General features: G+C 48.9%; 1 protein-coding gene across 6 annotated transcripts in view; it reads left to right on the top strand.

The window, feature by feature from the left end:
* camta1a (calmodulin binding transcription activator 1a) overlaps positions 1-16,781 on the top strand; it is an 840,747-nt gene that overhangs the window by 556,316 nt on the left and 267,650 nt on the right. For all 6 annotated transcript variants that reach the window (XM_072478070.1, XM_072478068.1, XM_072478069.1 and 3 more), the window contains 7 exons: positions 3,956-4,089; positions 6,667-6,857; positions 8,184-8,262; positions 10,587-10,905; positions 12,454-12,992; positions 14,399-14,586; positions 16,314-16,560. In XM_072478070.1, coding sequence (XP_072334171.1) covers positions 3,956-4,089; positions 6,667-6,857; positions 8,184-8,262; positions 10,587-10,905; positions 12,454-12,992; positions 14,399-14,586; positions 16,314-16,560 — 1,697 coding nt within the window. The remainder of the gene's footprint in view (positions 1-3,955; positions 4,090-6,666; positions 6,858-8,183; positions 8,263-10,586; positions 10,906-12,453; positions 12,993-14,398; positions 14,587-16,313; positions 16,561-16,781) is intronic.

Here is a 16,781-nt window from a genome sequence, read left to right as displayed (position 1 = left end):
GTCTGGCCCGCGATCGGTGCCCACCTTTCTTCCGCAGCCCCGCAAGATCCGTCAGACATCTTCTTGCGGGGCGGACTCGGGGAGGACGGCAACCACGCATGCACGGGTTGGGGCCAGCCAACCCGTGCATGCGCGGGTGACGCCAGTATGCGGCGCCGACCGCGTCATGTATGCAGCGATGCCTTTACGCGGCGCCAAGGCCTGGCGCGCGTAAATGACGCGGCGCTTCTCCTAGCCCATTTTCAGGCCCTGAATCGGTCGGGATAGGAGCCATTTCCGCGCCGTCGTGAACCTCGATGGCGGGAACACTGTCTCCATTTCAGAGAATCGCAACCGCTGGCTTTTAAAGCAGACCAAGGCAGGCCTGCAGCACCGTTCAATTCCCGTACAAGCCTCCCCGAACAGGCGCCGGAATGTGGCAATAAGCTACTTGTGACAATAAGCGATTTTCATTTTCATTTCATTTCCCATTGGAAAACCCGTGGGCAGGAATGCGCTGCTGACGGCAACAAAGATCCCAAAAGCCGGAAAATTCCAGATTATCTGACAAAAAATATTTCTTTTAACACTGAATTTATTTTCATTTGCTTTACTTTATTTGGCTTGAATCTAATTTATTTAGATTAACAGTTTTTACTGTCTGATTTCTGCTAATCATTCTTGCCGTCCTCACTCTCAAAATCGTCAGGGTCAAAATCTATATCCACACCTGTTTCCTCAATGTTTGTTAATATTCTGAAGATTTCATTGTTAGTGTCAAAGGCGATATCTGCAGTATCACTCTGCATTTTCATGTTTCCTGAAACAATAGGTTGCAATTTAATGGCCTTGCCTTGCCCGACATAGTGACGTGACGAGGCTGTTGAACCTTACGAAAGGCCTCTCGTGGGATTCGCAATGTTTGAAACGCCTTGTGAGATTAACAAAATCTCATGAGACATTCATGGGCGCGATTTTCCGCTCCCTGAAAATGGGCTAAAATCGGGGCCGCGAGAAACTCGGGGGGCGCGTCGTTAAAGCAGCGTCGTCAGCGCGCGCCGGGCATTGGCACTGTATAAAAGCGGCGCCGAGTCATCCGCCGCCTAACTGGCGTCACCCGCGCATGCGTGGTTGCCGTCCTCCCCGAGGCCGCCCCGCAAGAAGGTGTTGGATGGATCTTGCGGGGCGCGGAGGAAAGGAGGTCCTCCTTCAGAGAGGCCGGCCCGCCGATCGGTGGGCACCGATCGCGGGCCAGACCCCTTTTGAGTGCAACCCCGGTGAAAGAACCCCCCTCGCCCCCCCACAGGCCACGCCCCCCAGCGTTCCCGCGCTGTTCACGCTGGCAGCGACCAGGTGTGGATGGCGCCGGTGGGACCCCGTCGTTTTGGGCAGGCCGCTCGGCCCATCTGGGCCAGAGAATAGCGGGTGTAGTGGAAAATCGCCATTTTGGGTGTCCCGGGCGATTCTCCGGCCTGCGCCGCGCAGAACTCGACGGGGCCGTTCTCGCCGCTTGGGTGCATCACGGGAGGGCGTCGGACCGGCGTCGCGGGGAAAAATGGCACGCTAGGCGATTCTCCAAACTGGCGCGGGAGCGGAGGATCGTGCCCCATGAGCTCGTTCTCGCCCTCGCTGGGCGAGATCCAGACATACATATTTAAATGAGCCATTATGTCTGGGCTGTATTCCCCCAGGGCCCGGGAATTTACAGCCTCGCTTGGGAGACCTCGCCTCCATGGCGTCATTTAGCACTGGTCCACACAAACATGGACCATGCATAACACCATCTGGGGAGGGCGGTCTCCCCGGCCATTAGATAACCAGGAGGTCAGGCACTGAGCAGGGTGGTACCCTGGCACCCAGGCACTGCCAGTCAGCCACCTTGGCACTGCCACCTGTGCACTACCAGGGTGCCTGGATGACACTGCCAAAGTGCCATGCTGCCAGGTTACCCATGCCAGGGATCAGGCCCAGGGGTGCCTTGCCCTTAAGAGGTACGGTGAGGGGGGACTTGAGGAACCCATAAGAGGTATGTTGGGTTCAGTGGGAGGGTCCAGAGGCCACGGTGGCATGGCTGAGGGGAGTTCGAAAGATCAGGGCAGCATTTTAAAATGGCGCCCTGATCCTCGAGCTGCGCTCGTCAGTGCAGGAAACGATTTTAAGTGTAGTCTCGGCGGGAGTTCCTCAGCAAAGTGCCATTTAATAGCGGTGTCGGTCTCGGCACTGCGGCTCCCGGGAAATACACCACAAAAAGCGCAATAGCGGGACTCTGATCCTGCCCCGTTAAATTGTACCCTATATATTTATGATGGGCCACATTAGAGGTTCTTCGTAGGACAAAATAAAGAGATTTCTTGGTGATCCTGCTCAGCTGTTATATTTTCAATAAATGCTTTAATTTTGTTATTGTTCCCATAAAAGAACATTCAATGGATCTGATGCCGTTCTTCTTGCATCCTGTCACGCTGGCAACCTCCTCCCTTCCTGCTCTTGCCTCTTCATCTTGCCTTTCTCTAATTGCTGCCTGTTGCTTTCTGTCAACATTTTTTTGCTCCAGCTTGTTCCTCCCCCCTGGCACTGCCTGCCACCTGTCACTTTCCCTTGATGTGCAATGTCTCCGAACATAACTTGTCTGAATCAAATGAAATATGAGAAGAGAAACAAATGAAATTGAATGGAAGTCAGGAATTTACGATGTAAATTCATCACATTCGTATGGTTAAGTTTGGCTAAAGCATGGCATGTCTGAGTTATAGTTTCAGCAGGGACACGTTGCAGGTAGGGCCACGAGATCCCCTGCTAAGAGGCCAAAGCCCCCATGGTGGGAGTGCTTAGATGTAAACACCCCTACGATATGCCTCTTGGTCTGAGGTATCATCCCACCAAATTTGGTTGAGGTTGGCCCAATGACCTTGGAGAGGTTTGCCAACATACAAACAGTCAGACATATCGCTTATATATATAGACAATACATTTAATGTGGTGAAATATCCTAAAGCACTTCACTGAGGCATTATAAAACAGCAAGCCACTGAAGGAGATTTTATATCAGATGACCAAAAGCTTCATCAAAGGATTAGGTTTTTTTTAAACTTAAAGTACCCAATTCCTTTTTTTCAATTAAGGGGCAATTTAACGTGGCCAATTCACCTACCCTGGGTTGTGGCGCTGAGACCCGCACAGACAAAGGGAGAATGTGCAATCTCCACACAGGCAGTGACTCAGGGCCAGGATCGAACCGGTTTAGGTTTTAAGTAGTGCATAAAAGGAGGAAAGGGCACTTCCGAGGTGGAGAGGAATTGGGAGGGAATTCCACATTGGGGTTGTTTTTTTCAGGAGCGGGGTGATAACGGAAGATTTAAAGGAGAGAGATAAACACCTGAAGAGAGAGAAATGCTTACAATGCCAGTTATTATGGGGACCAGGAAGGAACGCTGGGGTGGTCAGTGGTTTTGTGGTGGTCAGTGGTTTTGTGGTGGTCAGTGGTTTTGTGGGAATAGGATCGAGGGAACTGGAGGGGAGCTCTGAGAGGGCATGAGTGAAAATAGGAAAGAAACAAGAAAATGACGTGATTAACAGTTAATCTCCCAGATCCTTCTGCAAGCAATCTGTGAGAAGGTCATGTTGTTAAAATAACTTGTGTGTTTTTTAAATTTTCTTTGGATGCTTTATTGAGCCAGATGGACTTTTGTGACAATGTGACAGCTTCATGGTCAGCGCTAGGTTTCGGTTCCAAATGTATTTAATTAACTGAATTCAAATTCACAGACTTCCACGGCAGGGTTTAATCTCACATCCAGCATCTGGATGACTAACCCAGTAACATATCTATCTTGAAACCATACCCCCCAAAGGGAGTCCAGCTTGTATGTTACTCACTGATAACGCAGAGACTTGGGTTTCTGCAGGGTAGTGTTTACTGATCCGCTATGTTTCGGTGTTTGATGTGCTGACCCATTCTTGGCTCTTTTTTTTCTAGACAACCAGTTCAGGATGTCCATCTTGGAGCGCCTGGAACAAATGGAAAGGCGGATGTCGGAGATGGGATCTCACCAGCATCACCAGCAGTCTGGAGGGGGTAACGGAGGAGGGGGCGGCAACAGCCAGGCACAGGTACAGCACACCATGGTCCAAAAGCAAGCAAAACATATTTGGGTGATCTGCCGTGGCTGCCCAAGCATTTAATTTGCATGCAAGTTGAGCATGTGATGAGTGGAGGTGTCTCAGAGGGTGTATGTAAGATATTACATGTTGTAGGAAAGAGGATATGATTTGGGACTTATGGAAAAAAATGAACGAACTTGCATTTATATTGCCTTTCACAACCTCAGGCTATCTCGGAGCACTTTACGGCTAATGAAGCACTTTTGAAACAGTGTTGTAATGATGGAAATGTGGTATCAAATCTGTGCACAGCAAGCAGCAAGATAACGACCAATCTGTTTTTAGGTGTTAGTTGAGGATAAATGTATTGAGTATAAACGTTGGTCATGACACATTGGGAACTCCCCTACTGTTCTTCATAACAGTTCCATGTAATAGGCCCACAGATTGGAACTCGTTTTAATGCCTTATTTGAAAGACAGCACTTCCGACAACACCATTCCCTCAGAAATCCACTGAAGTGTCAACCTAGATTTTGTACTCAAGTCAAAGGAGTAGGACTTGAACCCAAATCTTCTGATTCAGAGATGTCCTGGCATGCTAACTTTATTTCTACTGATGTGTATCACGTTCCCTCACACTGCTACTCAGTAACTCCTTCCTTTCAGCCCCCTGTATTTAACAATTTAACAGTCTGTACAACTGAAGCTCAGAGGTCAGCACACAAGATTGAAGGCCATTGACAGGAGTCCACTGCCCTTCTCACTCTAACCCCCAACATCACTCCCATTGCAAGAAGTTCTGTACAATGGGTGTTGCATTGTAAGATGTATCGCTGTATTTCCATTGTGTCTACTTGTAAAATAAGTTTAAAATGTCATTCCTCTTAAAACTATATTCAAAAATGGCACTTAAAGAATTCCATTTTGGGGGGGGGGGGGTGGCACAGTGGCGCAGTGGTTAGCACTGCTGCCTCACAGCACTGAGACCAGGGTATGATCCCAGCCCCGGGTCACTGTCTGTGTGGAGATGGCACATTCTCCCCGTGTCTGTGTGGGTCTCACCCCCACAACCCAAAGATGCGCAGGGTAGGTGGATTGGCCACGCTAAATTGCCCCTTAATTGGAAAAAAAAGAATTGGGTACTCTAAATTTATGGCAGAAAAGAATTCCATTTTCATGAAACGGCTTTCAGACAGTTGCAGAATACTGTGCAATTTTGTACACCAATGATGTGACAAATTATGCCCAATTTGCAAGAATCAAAAACAGGTTTGCCAAGCAGATTTTTAGAAGAGAGTATCCCTGTAAGATTATATCATCAATTGGCTTCTGCTCCAGACACTCCTTGAATTTAAAATTTAAAATTCTCAGCCTTGCATTCAAAACCCTCCGTGAACTCATCTTCCTTTCCTACATTTGTAACCTCCCCTAGCTCTACAATCTTTCAACCACTCTGCACCCCTCCAACTCTGGCCACTTGCACATACCCCATTGCCTTAATCCACTACGAGCAGCTGTCCAGGACCCAGGCTCTAGCATTCCCTCCCTTTCCGCCTCTTTACTCTCATTCTCCAGGAAGACTCTTGAAACTTACATCTTTGACCAAGCTTTTGGTCACCTGTCCAAATATAATATAAACTTGCATTTCCAGCACATCTTAACACAGTAAAATGTACCAAGGCATTTTACAAGAGTGACATCTCACAGATTTTGATGCCAAGCCACATAAGGAGATATATAGGACAGATGAACGAAAGCTGGTAAGTTTTCAAGGGAGGGGGGAGAGAGATGGAGAGATATGGATGGAATTCCATAGCTTCAGGCCAAGGCTGTTGAAGGCATGGCTGTAAGTGATAGAGCAATTAAAATCAGAGCTGCAGCGGGGAGCTGAATTGGAAGAACAAAGAACAAACAAAGAAATGTACAGCACAGGAACAGGCCCTTCTGCCCTCCAAGCCCGTGCCGACCACGCTGCCCGACTAAACTACAATCTTCTACACTTCCTGGGTCCGTATCCCTCTATTCCCATCCTATTCATGTATTTGTCAAGAGGTGGAGATCTTGGAGGTTTGAAGAGCTCTAGGAGGTTATAGAAGTTGTGGGTGGGTTAGGGTGTCAGGAAGGGATTTGAACACAAGGATGAGAATTTTGAAATCAGGACATTGCCAGACCTGGAGCCTGAACACAGGTCACCAAGCACTGGTGTGATGGACGAATGGCACTTGTTGCGAGTTAGAAAATGGGCAGCAGAAAGAGGGCGAAAAATGGGATGCCAGCCAGGAGAACGGTCGAGTCTGAAGGTAACAAAGCCATGGATAATGGTTTCAGCAGCAGATAAACTAAGCAGACGAGTGGCGTGATGTTGCAGGGATGGAACAAAGGCAGGTCATTGCGATGCAGCAGATAGGTAGTTGGAAGTTCATCTGGCTGCCAAGTGGACCACAAGGTTGTGACCAAGCCTGTGTGTGCACTGTAATGTCCAATGTGCTGTATGAATGCCACAGCTGTTGTTGTTTTTCTGAGCCTAGCACAGTGTCATGTGAGCAGGCTGATCTCAGAATGTGTTCCTCACCCCAATGTGCAGTGTGCATCCAGGGTGGCCAGCTGCTCCTTCGAGAACCGTGTGGTGCTGGTATGTGAGAAGATGATGAGTCGTGCCTGCTGGGTCAAATCCAAACACCTCATCCACTCCAAGACCTTCCGAGGAATGACCCTCCTGCATCTGGCAGCTGCCCAGGGCTATGCCACATTGATCCAGACGCTCATCAAATGGCGGTAAGCAACAGCCAGGCTCCGGTGGATTGGATTGGACTGGTTTATTGTCACGTGTACCGAGGTGCAGTGAAAAGTATTTTTCTGCGAACAGCTCAACACATCATTAAGTACATGAAAAGAAAAGAAAATACATAACAGGGCAACACAAGGTACACAATGTAAATACCTAGACACCGGCATCGGGTGAAGCATACAGGGGTGCAGTGTTAATCAGGTCAGTTCATAAGAGGGTCGTTTAGGAGTCTGGTAATAGTGGGGAAGAAGCAATGATCCGCTTCTGTGAAGTGAGGGACACATGTGCAAGGGCAATAGTGATGGACAGCTACTCCGAGTGGGGACTTGGCTTGAAGGTAAAATAGGGGGCAGTTTTCTGAATAGGAACATTATTGGAACAAAGTCATAGACGTTTCAGTTTCACCTGGTAATATCCCCAAAATCCTGGCAGTGTGACTGAGATCAAGGAATTTGCACAATGGGGATCGAGCCGACAGAAAATCACTCGTTGATTGTGACTGTACTCAGGTGTCCGTTGGATGCCAGGGCAGTGAATACATGTAAGGAGGTGATAGACAGATTTTTAATGAGTAATGGATTGAAGGGTTATGGAGAATGGGCAGGAAAGTGGAGGTGAGGTCGGGAGGAGATGAGCCATGACCGTATTGAATGGTGGAGCGGGCTCAAGGGGCTGGCCTACTTCTGTTCCTAATTCTTATGTCAGTGTGCAATCATAGTAAAAGTATTTCTGTAGAGAAGGTTGATGAGAGCAAGTTCTGGTATCTTCATTCCTATATTAGTTTAATTACTGAGGACAGGAAATCAAGGGTTTTCAGTGGATGAGAAGTGAGAAGTGTCTTTATTGGAGGATGACTGATCACGAAAGCCTGTCTAAAGGTGGCAAGCTGACAATGTACCCATAAATTACACCAAGTTTGGAAAACCTGATGCTTGTGTGTGGGAAGCTGACCAATGAGGGGCTCCACCCTTTTGAGCCCATGGGAAAGACGAGGGCCGATTTAAACGCAGTGAAGGTGGAGGGACGGGGAAAAGGGTGCGGGAAATACAAGAAAGTTCAGGGAAACAATGGTCACAGTTGCATTGAAGGGAGAGACGAGGGAAGAATGTGACAGAGAGATGGGAGATTCGAGGTAAGAGAGAGAGGGGTAGCCCATCTGACAACAGGTTGATCTCACGTCCCTCGCTGCAAGAGCGATCTTGCAAGAATATTTTAGAGTGGAATCATACACACACCTTCACCAATAAATTGCCAGGTCATTGGTTCGCGATGGGAACCGGCTTCATTAACAGCCCGTGTCTGTTCTTTCACAGTGCAAAACATGCGGACAGTATTGATCTGGAACTGGAGGTAGATCCATTAAATGTTGATCATTTCTCCTGCACACCCCTGGTAAGTGAAATGTCACCTCCATTTAGAAAGTATGTGGGAGAATATTTTATGGGTTAGGGACTGTGGATACTCAATCCGTAACAGGATCTGATCAGTGAAATTTTGAAAAGGCATTTAAAAAGATTACAATTGAATTCACGCTGCTGCTGACCTACATTGTGTTTCCAGCCCAGAAAGCCTCAGATGTCAAATTCTCATTCTTGTGTTCAAATTCCTCCACGTCCTCTCCACTCCCTATTTCTGTAACCTCCTGCTCTAGCGTTACCTCCTTCGAGATCTCCGGACTCCTCCAATTCTGGCCTCTTGCTCATAGATTTGGGGCACGATTCAACAAAAACATTTCTAAGGGCGCGATCCAACAGCCACGCTGCGCCCGAAGAGCGTAGCGTGGCTAATAAAAGCCGGGAGACCCCATTGTGGGCGGGATCACGTTTTAGCAAACTGCATCTTAGAGCGAGACAGCTAGTCTCACTTTAATGTGCAGATTCCTGAGATACCCGAGGCGTTGGGATCCATCACCTCGGCCGAGGGCTGTTCAGAACTGGTCCCCACAGACGGGGACCAGACGGAACTGCATTTGTGGGGGGTCTCCCTGGGCATTGGAGGCCCCAGGTGCACGTCCTTTGGGCAGGGTGGTAAGCAGGCAGTGCTGGTGCCTCCGAGGCCCCAAAAAGAATTCCCAACTTCGCCCCAGTCCGAATGCAATATGATAGGGTCCGTCGGCCCCCCCGTGCACCCCACACCCACGCCGGGCAATCCCTGCATGATTGTGTGCAGAAAATGGCAGCTTGGTAGTGCCAACCTGGCAGCCTGACAGTGCCGCTGGTAGTGCCACCTGGGCACCTCCAGGCTGGCACCCAGGTGACACTGCCAGGGTGGTACTACAAGGGTACACAGGTGGCACCAGCAGTGCCAGGGCATCACCCTGCCCAAAGGGCATGCAGCTGGGGGCCTCTGGTCCCTTTGGCGACCCCCGCCAATGTTGTTCCGTCTGGTCCCCGTTTGTGGGGATCAGCACCACATGGCACTCGCCCGAGGTCCCAAGGCGAAGGGATTGAATCCGAAAGCCTCAAGTACCTCGGAAATCTGCACAGTCGAGTAAGGTTACTGCCTCACTCTAATATGCAGATTTGCTAAAAGGTGGTCCCACCCATTGTGGGTGGGATTCCCCTTGCAACGTCTCGCAAGAATGCGTTTAATCTTGCGAGTCGGATGGGTAGATCCCGGGAGCGGGATCTCCCAGCTTTCACCGGCCACACTGCGCCACGGTGAGCTGATTTTCCGGCACATCATGGCTTGAGGATCGTGCCCTTAGAATTTTTTTAGCACTGGGGAGCTGAACTCAGAGATTGAGCCACCATTTTGATAGCGTGTCCCGATCTCTAAGTGAGCTTGTGGGTCCCCCACCCATGGGCAATGTCTCCTCCCATATACATGGGTATTGCTGCACACTCTCCCAAGTGAGGACCCCACTATGGGGTCACTGGAGATCCCCCCTCTTCAGGCACCCCCATGCGCACTTACAGGCCCCTCCCCATCCAGGACCCCCACCCGTCACCACCCCCAACCTCCCAGAGGCCCCTACACTCCCCCACGTTTCGTAGCCCCCTCCGCCCTCCTTTAATGGGCATGGCCCCCTCGGGCCTGGACCTCTGGCAGTGCCTTGGCACCCTTGCACTGCTACCCAGGGTGGTAGTGCCAAGGTGCTAGTTTAGCAGTGCCAAGGTGCCCATGTTCTAGAGGGAGTGCCAAGGGGCCACCTGCACTGACCCTGACCACGCAGGCATCTCTAATGGCCCGGGAGACCCCTGGGTACTGTTCCCCCGGTCCACCTTTGTGTGGACCAGTGCTGAACGGCGCCCGGCTGCGGCCTTGCTGGGGAGGCCGGTGGATCCCGCGTGGCCGGTGGATCCCGGGTACGTTCGCCGAAGTTGGTTTAAAACCGGCTTCAGCGTGCGCCATTTGGTCACGCCCCTTGTGGGCTGGATTCTAACTCGGACGCTTGGCGGGTCCTGGGTGGATCCCGCGAGGCGTGAAGATTGCCAGCAAGCCTGCGAGAGGCCTCTCCCGGCAGCACCGCGCTCAAGCGAGACGCGGCTGGTGGATCGCGCCTATCGTCTGCGCATTGTGTTGGGTTGGAGCTCCTTAAAGACAGGAGAAACTTGCATTTATATAAGGTGTTTTATGATCTCTGAGAAGGATTGCATCAACTTGCCAACACTGGAGTAAGTGCTGCTGCAAGTGAGAGCCAATTCTAACTTCTACTTTTTTTGATCTGCCGGGATGTGAAATAATAAAATAATCGGTCCTCTATTTTCAACCAGATGTGGGCTTGTGCATTGGGGCACACTGAAGCAGCTGTCGTTCTGTATAAGTGGGACCACCGAGCTCTCTCCATCCCTGATTCACTGGGTCGTTTGCCCCTGACAATTGCCCGCTCGAGGGGGCATGTGAAGCTGGCAGAGTATCTGGAAGAGCTACAGAGGGAAGACGAGTCACAGCTCTCCAGCCTTCCCCAAACGCCTGGAATGGTTTGCTCTCCCATTGCAAAGTCAGGAAGCGATGGCTGGATTGGGCAGTGGAACAGTGGCAGTAACAGCAGTCAGGAACCCCAGAAGAACGTCAGCACATCTCCTCCCACAGGTGCACTTTATTCATTTCGACATGTGTTTAGCAACCACGGCTTTGTGTGTTTTTGGCCCCGTGTCTTTTTTTACATACCAGTAAATTTCCTACGAGCTGAAGTCAGGATGTTCAGGCCGGGCATGGAACAATGCTATTTTCAGAACAGCATGAAAACTCCCCGGGTGTGATCAACACAGATCAGACACAAAGCAAATCTCTATTCATTATATCCCATGAGACACATCCAGCATGAATTAGATACGTTTCCTCTCCACTGTCCATCAAACATGCCAGGCCAGTTGTAGCATAGGTTAGATACAGAATAAAATTCCCTCTATTCTGCCTTGATGAGTGTTCTCTACCTATCAATAAGATATTTTTTTCATTCCCAACATTAACCATCCTGTGATCTTTCGGGGTAATATGAAAGACAGTTTTTGTCTATTGTCCAATGTCCATTCGGGACATTCATTTACAACCAGCTCAGAAGGCAGAGGCTTATTTCCTGAACCGGGGCTAGAATGACGACGTGAACTCTTCTGTTTTCTCTGCAGTCTCTGGGCTATCACCCTCCTGCTTCTGAGAGAGCAGTTGCTCTGTTGCTCTCTTCCTGCCTGCCCAGGGTCAAGTTTCTTCACTTTCTCTGTTCCCTCGGAAGGTGCACCAGGCCTCCATGTGGCCCACCACCCCCAGGACACAGAGATTAAGATTGAGAATGGTCCCCAATCTGCCCAGCCTGGCCCAAAAGGCATCCAGACGTTAATACCAGGGTCAGTCCCCGCTCTGCGGTATATTAACTGAATCTCAACTTGGGATAACTGTTGTATGAACCTCAACTGACACCCCCAGTGAATATCCTGTTCCCTCTTAGTAGGCTCATGAGGTACACTACATGATAAAAAGGTAGCCAGGGTGAAGGAATGGAGGGCAGTCAACATCCCAATCTGATGAAGCACACTAATGGTGGAATTTGATCTCTGGGTTGCAGGCTTTGGTTTGCACTCACTTATAAGAGGCCTGTGTGAGGCAGCCATCTTTGAAAGCCGTACATAGAGCTGCTATGGGTTAGGATCAGCCCTACTCTCATCAGTGTCAGAACAGGCTTGAGAGTTGAATGGCCTCCTCGTGTTCTTCTGTTCCCATGGGTTCCATTTGTCAAGAATCCAGTGTAGGTTATAATTGATATCCTTTCTCTTTACTATATGCTTTTTCCTCAATTCATAATTCCCCATTCCATATATATGATTCATATCCAATAATTAGAAAATGGAGCCATAGCAACAGTAATGTTCGTAAACTAATCACCTGAAATACACTTCTTGATAGGGTGGAGGAAGCAGATTCAGGAATAACTTTCATAAAGAAACTAGATAAATACATAAAGGGAAAACATTTCCTGGCATATGAGGAAAGAGCAGGGAGCTGGAACTAATTGGATAGTTCTTTCATGGTGGACTGAATGGCCTTTGTCTATGCTGTATGTTTCAATAGTTCTACCTTTTTTGAGACGTCGCTAAAAGATATAGTATGAGGTAAATAAACACAGGACTTTCTTTATTGTACCAGATCTCAGACGGCCGAGATCGGAATCCCTACAGTGCCATGGAAATGACAGCCAGAGGGACCTCCCAGCTTCCAAGAAACACAAGCTAAACACAGAACACTTCCACGCCAGGCAAGGCAAATCATCTCCCCCGCCTCTAAACCTGGAGCAGAAAATCACCGCCAAACTGAGCTCCAGCCCGAAGCAACCACCCCCTGATGCAATTGATTTGAAAATGGAGAGGAAGAGTCCCAGGGAATTGTCCCAACATACCTCAGAATTCCCTCTGCCCCTCACTTCCGGATGCAGGAATGTCGGGAACCAGACAAGCCCAAAGTGGAGCCAGAAGGAGATTTATGTCAGTGTGGCAGCACAGACAACGACAGGGCAGCCTGTGGTTATAAGGAAGGTCTCAGGTCTCAACGCCGGGTCCATTGCTCACAGGATACAACAGAAGCAGGACATCAGTGTTCTAATGTTATCAGAGAGAGAGATGGTAGATGCAGAATTGCTATCATACAAGGAGAATGAGGAGTGTTTCCAACATATGGATGATTTGCAGGTGAGAGATGCAGAATAAGGGACCTTCGACTGCATGGGATAACAAGTGTCAATCCAATTTATTCTTTAATTTTCTTGCGCACATCTTTTCCCAAGACATTAGCAGAGTGGGCTAGAATCAACAGGGGCCCCTCTCTCAGGCACTGGCCTGAGCCAGGTTGGCTGATTTCAGCTGGGCCAGCCATTGTTGGGAGTCCAAATGAGTGGCTGAACCCAGGAAAAGCAGCCAGCCCTCCAGCTCCCGATTCCCTCCCAGCCACACCTGCTGGAAAGTGTGCGTGTGCGTGGATGACAGGATCAGACCGAACTATAATCCTATTAGAATCATAGAATCATAGAAGTTTACAGCATGGAAACAGGCCCTTCGGCCCAACCAGTCCATGCCGCCCAGTTTTTACCATTAAGCTAGTCCCAGTTGCCCGCACTTGGCCCATAACCCTCTATACCCATCTTACCCATGTAACTATCTAAATGTTTTTTAAAAGACACAATTGTACCCACCTCTACTACTACCTCTGGCAGCCCATTCCAGACACTCTCTACCCTCTGAGTGAAGAAATTGCCCCTCTGGGCCCTTCTGAATCTCTCCCCTCTCACCTTAAACCTATGCCCTCTAGTTTTAGACTCCCCTACCTTTGGGAAAAGATGTTGACTATCTACCTTATCTATGCCCCTCATTATTTTATAGACCTCTATAAGATCACCCCTAAGCCTCCTACGCTCCAAGGAAAAAAGTCCCAGTCTATCCAGCCTCTCCTTATAACTCAAACCATCAAGTCCCAGCAACATCCTAGTAAATCTTTTCTGCACTCTTTCCAGTTTAATAATATCCTTCCTATAATAGGGTGACCAGAACTGCACACAGTATTCCAAGTGTGGCCGTACCAATGTCTTGTACAACTTCAACAAGACGTCCCAACTCCTGTATTCAATGTTCTGACCAATGAAACCAAGCATGCCGAATGCCTTCTTCACCACCCTGTCCACCTGCGACTCCACCTTCAAGGAGCTATGAACCTGTAGCTATTGTTCGGCTGGCAAGTGAAGAATGGCCATTCGTTCGAGGGAATCATACAAAAGCATGAGTCAGCACTCTCTGGAGAAAATGGAGTGTGGGGGTTACATGCTATTCTGTGATGAATAAACAACTGCATTTGCTTGTGGCCTATTTTTATATTGTAGAAATTAGGTCACTTGATTCAGGGTATCATAAAATATCACATTGATCAGCAATATTTTTGAAAGTGACGTTCGCTGGAAGAACATTCAGAAAGGTTCTTCAACAATTGAGTTGCTAATACCAACTCCCCTTGCTCGTCTTACTTCCAAAGCCCTAAATTCAAACTTTAAAACTGTGGTGTTAGGAGAACAAACGATAATATACTTAATTTTCTTTTGCTTCCTCAGGCTAATATGATGTCCTTGGCTGAACAGATCATTGAAGCAACACCAGACAGGATCAAACGGGAAAATTTCATCCCGATGGAATTTTCATTGTCCGAGCGAGGGGACATCCCCAGTGTGAACACCACTTTGAGCTGGTTGGCCAGTTACCTGGCAGATGTGGACCATTTACCCAGCTTATCACAGCTTCGGTCAGTAGCGCAGGAAACCGCCTGTTATCATTAATGAACCTGGGCGAAAGTCCATTTTGCAAGAAATTTAAAGAACGGGAGGAAACATGAGATGACTCGAGAAACAATAATTAGGATATTGTCAGGTTCGGGTAATTGACTGTAGGAGGCAGAGGAGACAGAGGGAGGTGAGCTCCACAGGTTTCAGATCCGGGGACAAATTACGTTAAGAGTTGGAGATGAAACGGCGATGAGCATTGATTTCCACACTGAACCTGCGGGGTAGAAGGAAGAGCGGATGGAACAAGAGAGGAGGGTTGAGGGCTTGGAATAGGTAGCACCACTCAGTTTCTAGCTGCAGGGTTGCTCTTTATTAACTATGGGCGCGATTCAGCAGACTCTAGTTAAAGTCCGCTGAACGGTGCATTTAGCGGGACGTTGCTGCGGTGCTGAGGAACATCCCGCTATCCAACGGCACTTTGCCATTTTGTTTTGGCCTCGGGGAGTTTCTCCCCACCGAGGCTGCACTTAGAGGGATTTCCTGATGGGGAGCTGAAGGTCATCAGCAGGAAAGGCTCCTCGCATAGCAGGGTGCCATTTTGTCCAGCAGCTCCAATCTCACTGCCCCCCCGCCCTGAACCTTGGGGAGACTCCCAGGAAATCCCCCTCATCTCCCGCTCCCGAACCTTGGGAAGACACCCACTCAGAAAACACTCAAGAAGAAATAGATGTGCATTTGTATAGCGCCTTTACCACTATCAGGACATCCTAACATGTTTTACAATCAATTACGTTCTTTCGAAGTGTAGTTACTGTTGTAATGTGGGACAACGCAGTGCACCCTGTAGGAACAATGGTCAGGCCATTTTAGTTGTCAGTGTTGCTGGGTTATGGAAGGGGAAAATCAGACAGAGTTTCCACCCTGATCTCTATCGACCCGCCAACTTCTGCCCATTGGTTAAAGGAAGGAGCCAGCTCAATTGACTATCCGGTATTAAGATATATACTTTGTTTACAAATATATTAAAGAAGTCCTCCTCTCCATTATCAATATTGTCTACTTCCACCACCATAATGTTGTCCTTCCCTTTCCTTTCCTCGATCCATCTCCTTGCTTGACTATTCCAATGTTCTCCTGGCCAGCCTCCCATCTTCTACCCTCCATAAACCTCAGCTTTTCCAGAACCCTGCTGCCAATATCTGAATTTGCACCAAGTCTCGTAGACCTGTCTGTCGCCCCTGTGCCCGCTGACCTGCATTGGCTCCCAGTCCAGGCACATCTCGAGTTTAAGTTGCGTTCAAGTCCCTCTGTAGTCTTGCCCTTACCTACCTTTGTAATCACTCCCAACCCCACAACTCTCACAAATCTCTACGCCCTTCTAATTCTGGCCTCCCCGTTTTTCTCCATCCACCAGTGCCTTCAACCGTCAAGGAGGAGGTAGTTCTGGAATTCCCTCCCTTAACATTTCCACGTCTCGCTCCTATTTTAAGATGCGCCTTTCAAACTTTCCTCTTTGAGCAGATTTTCATCTGTCCGAATATCTCCTTATGTGACTTGGTGGCAAATGGTATCTGAAGGGATGTTTCACTATGTTGAAGGTGCTATATTAGTTCAGGTTGGCGTTGATGAATTGGCTCCTTGTTGAAACTGCTGCTCTCAGTTGATATGAAAACCAGTCACGAGGTGATAGATACCTTCTGCATTCACAATGTTGCTTATCACCTCTGCCTCTGCTTTTACCTTCTAGGTCTTTGTACAGTGAGCCGCTGACCCCTCCCTCTAATGCAAGCCAAAGCCCCGCCTTGTCACCAAACAACGAGGTTAATTTTGAGAAACCCACTCTCCCGTCAGCAGCCGATTGGTCTGAGTTCCTGAGCGCGTCGACCAGTGAAAAGATGGAGAATGAATTTGCCCAGCTGACCTTGTCAGATCACGAGCAGAGAGAGCTATATGAGGCTGCCAAGTTGGTGCAAACCGCCTTCCGGAAATACAAGGTTAGAGGCGCTGTCCTCACATAGGGTCAGCATGTGAGTTGCAGCGTACAAACTTGTCATGTGTCCATGTGTCAACTTGTGTCAGCCGTGGCTCAGGGGGTAGCATCCTCACCTTTGAGTCAGTAGGTCATGGGTTCAAGTACCGCTGAGCACATAGTCCAGGTCAACACTCCCAGTGTCTGCACTAAGGGGTGGGCTGCACTGTTGGAGGTACTGTCTTC

The sequence above is a fragment of the Scyliorhinus torazame genome, chromosome 16, assembly GCF_047496885.1.
Source record: "Scyliorhinus torazame isolate Kashiwa2021f chromosome 16, sScyTor2.1, whole genome shotgun sequence".
Taxonomy (NCBI): Eukaryota; Metazoa; Chordata; class Chondrichthyes; order Carcharhiniformes; family Scyliorhinidae; genus Scyliorhinus; species Scyliorhinus torazame.
This window is presented reverse-complemented; position numbering and strand designations above follow the sequence as displayed.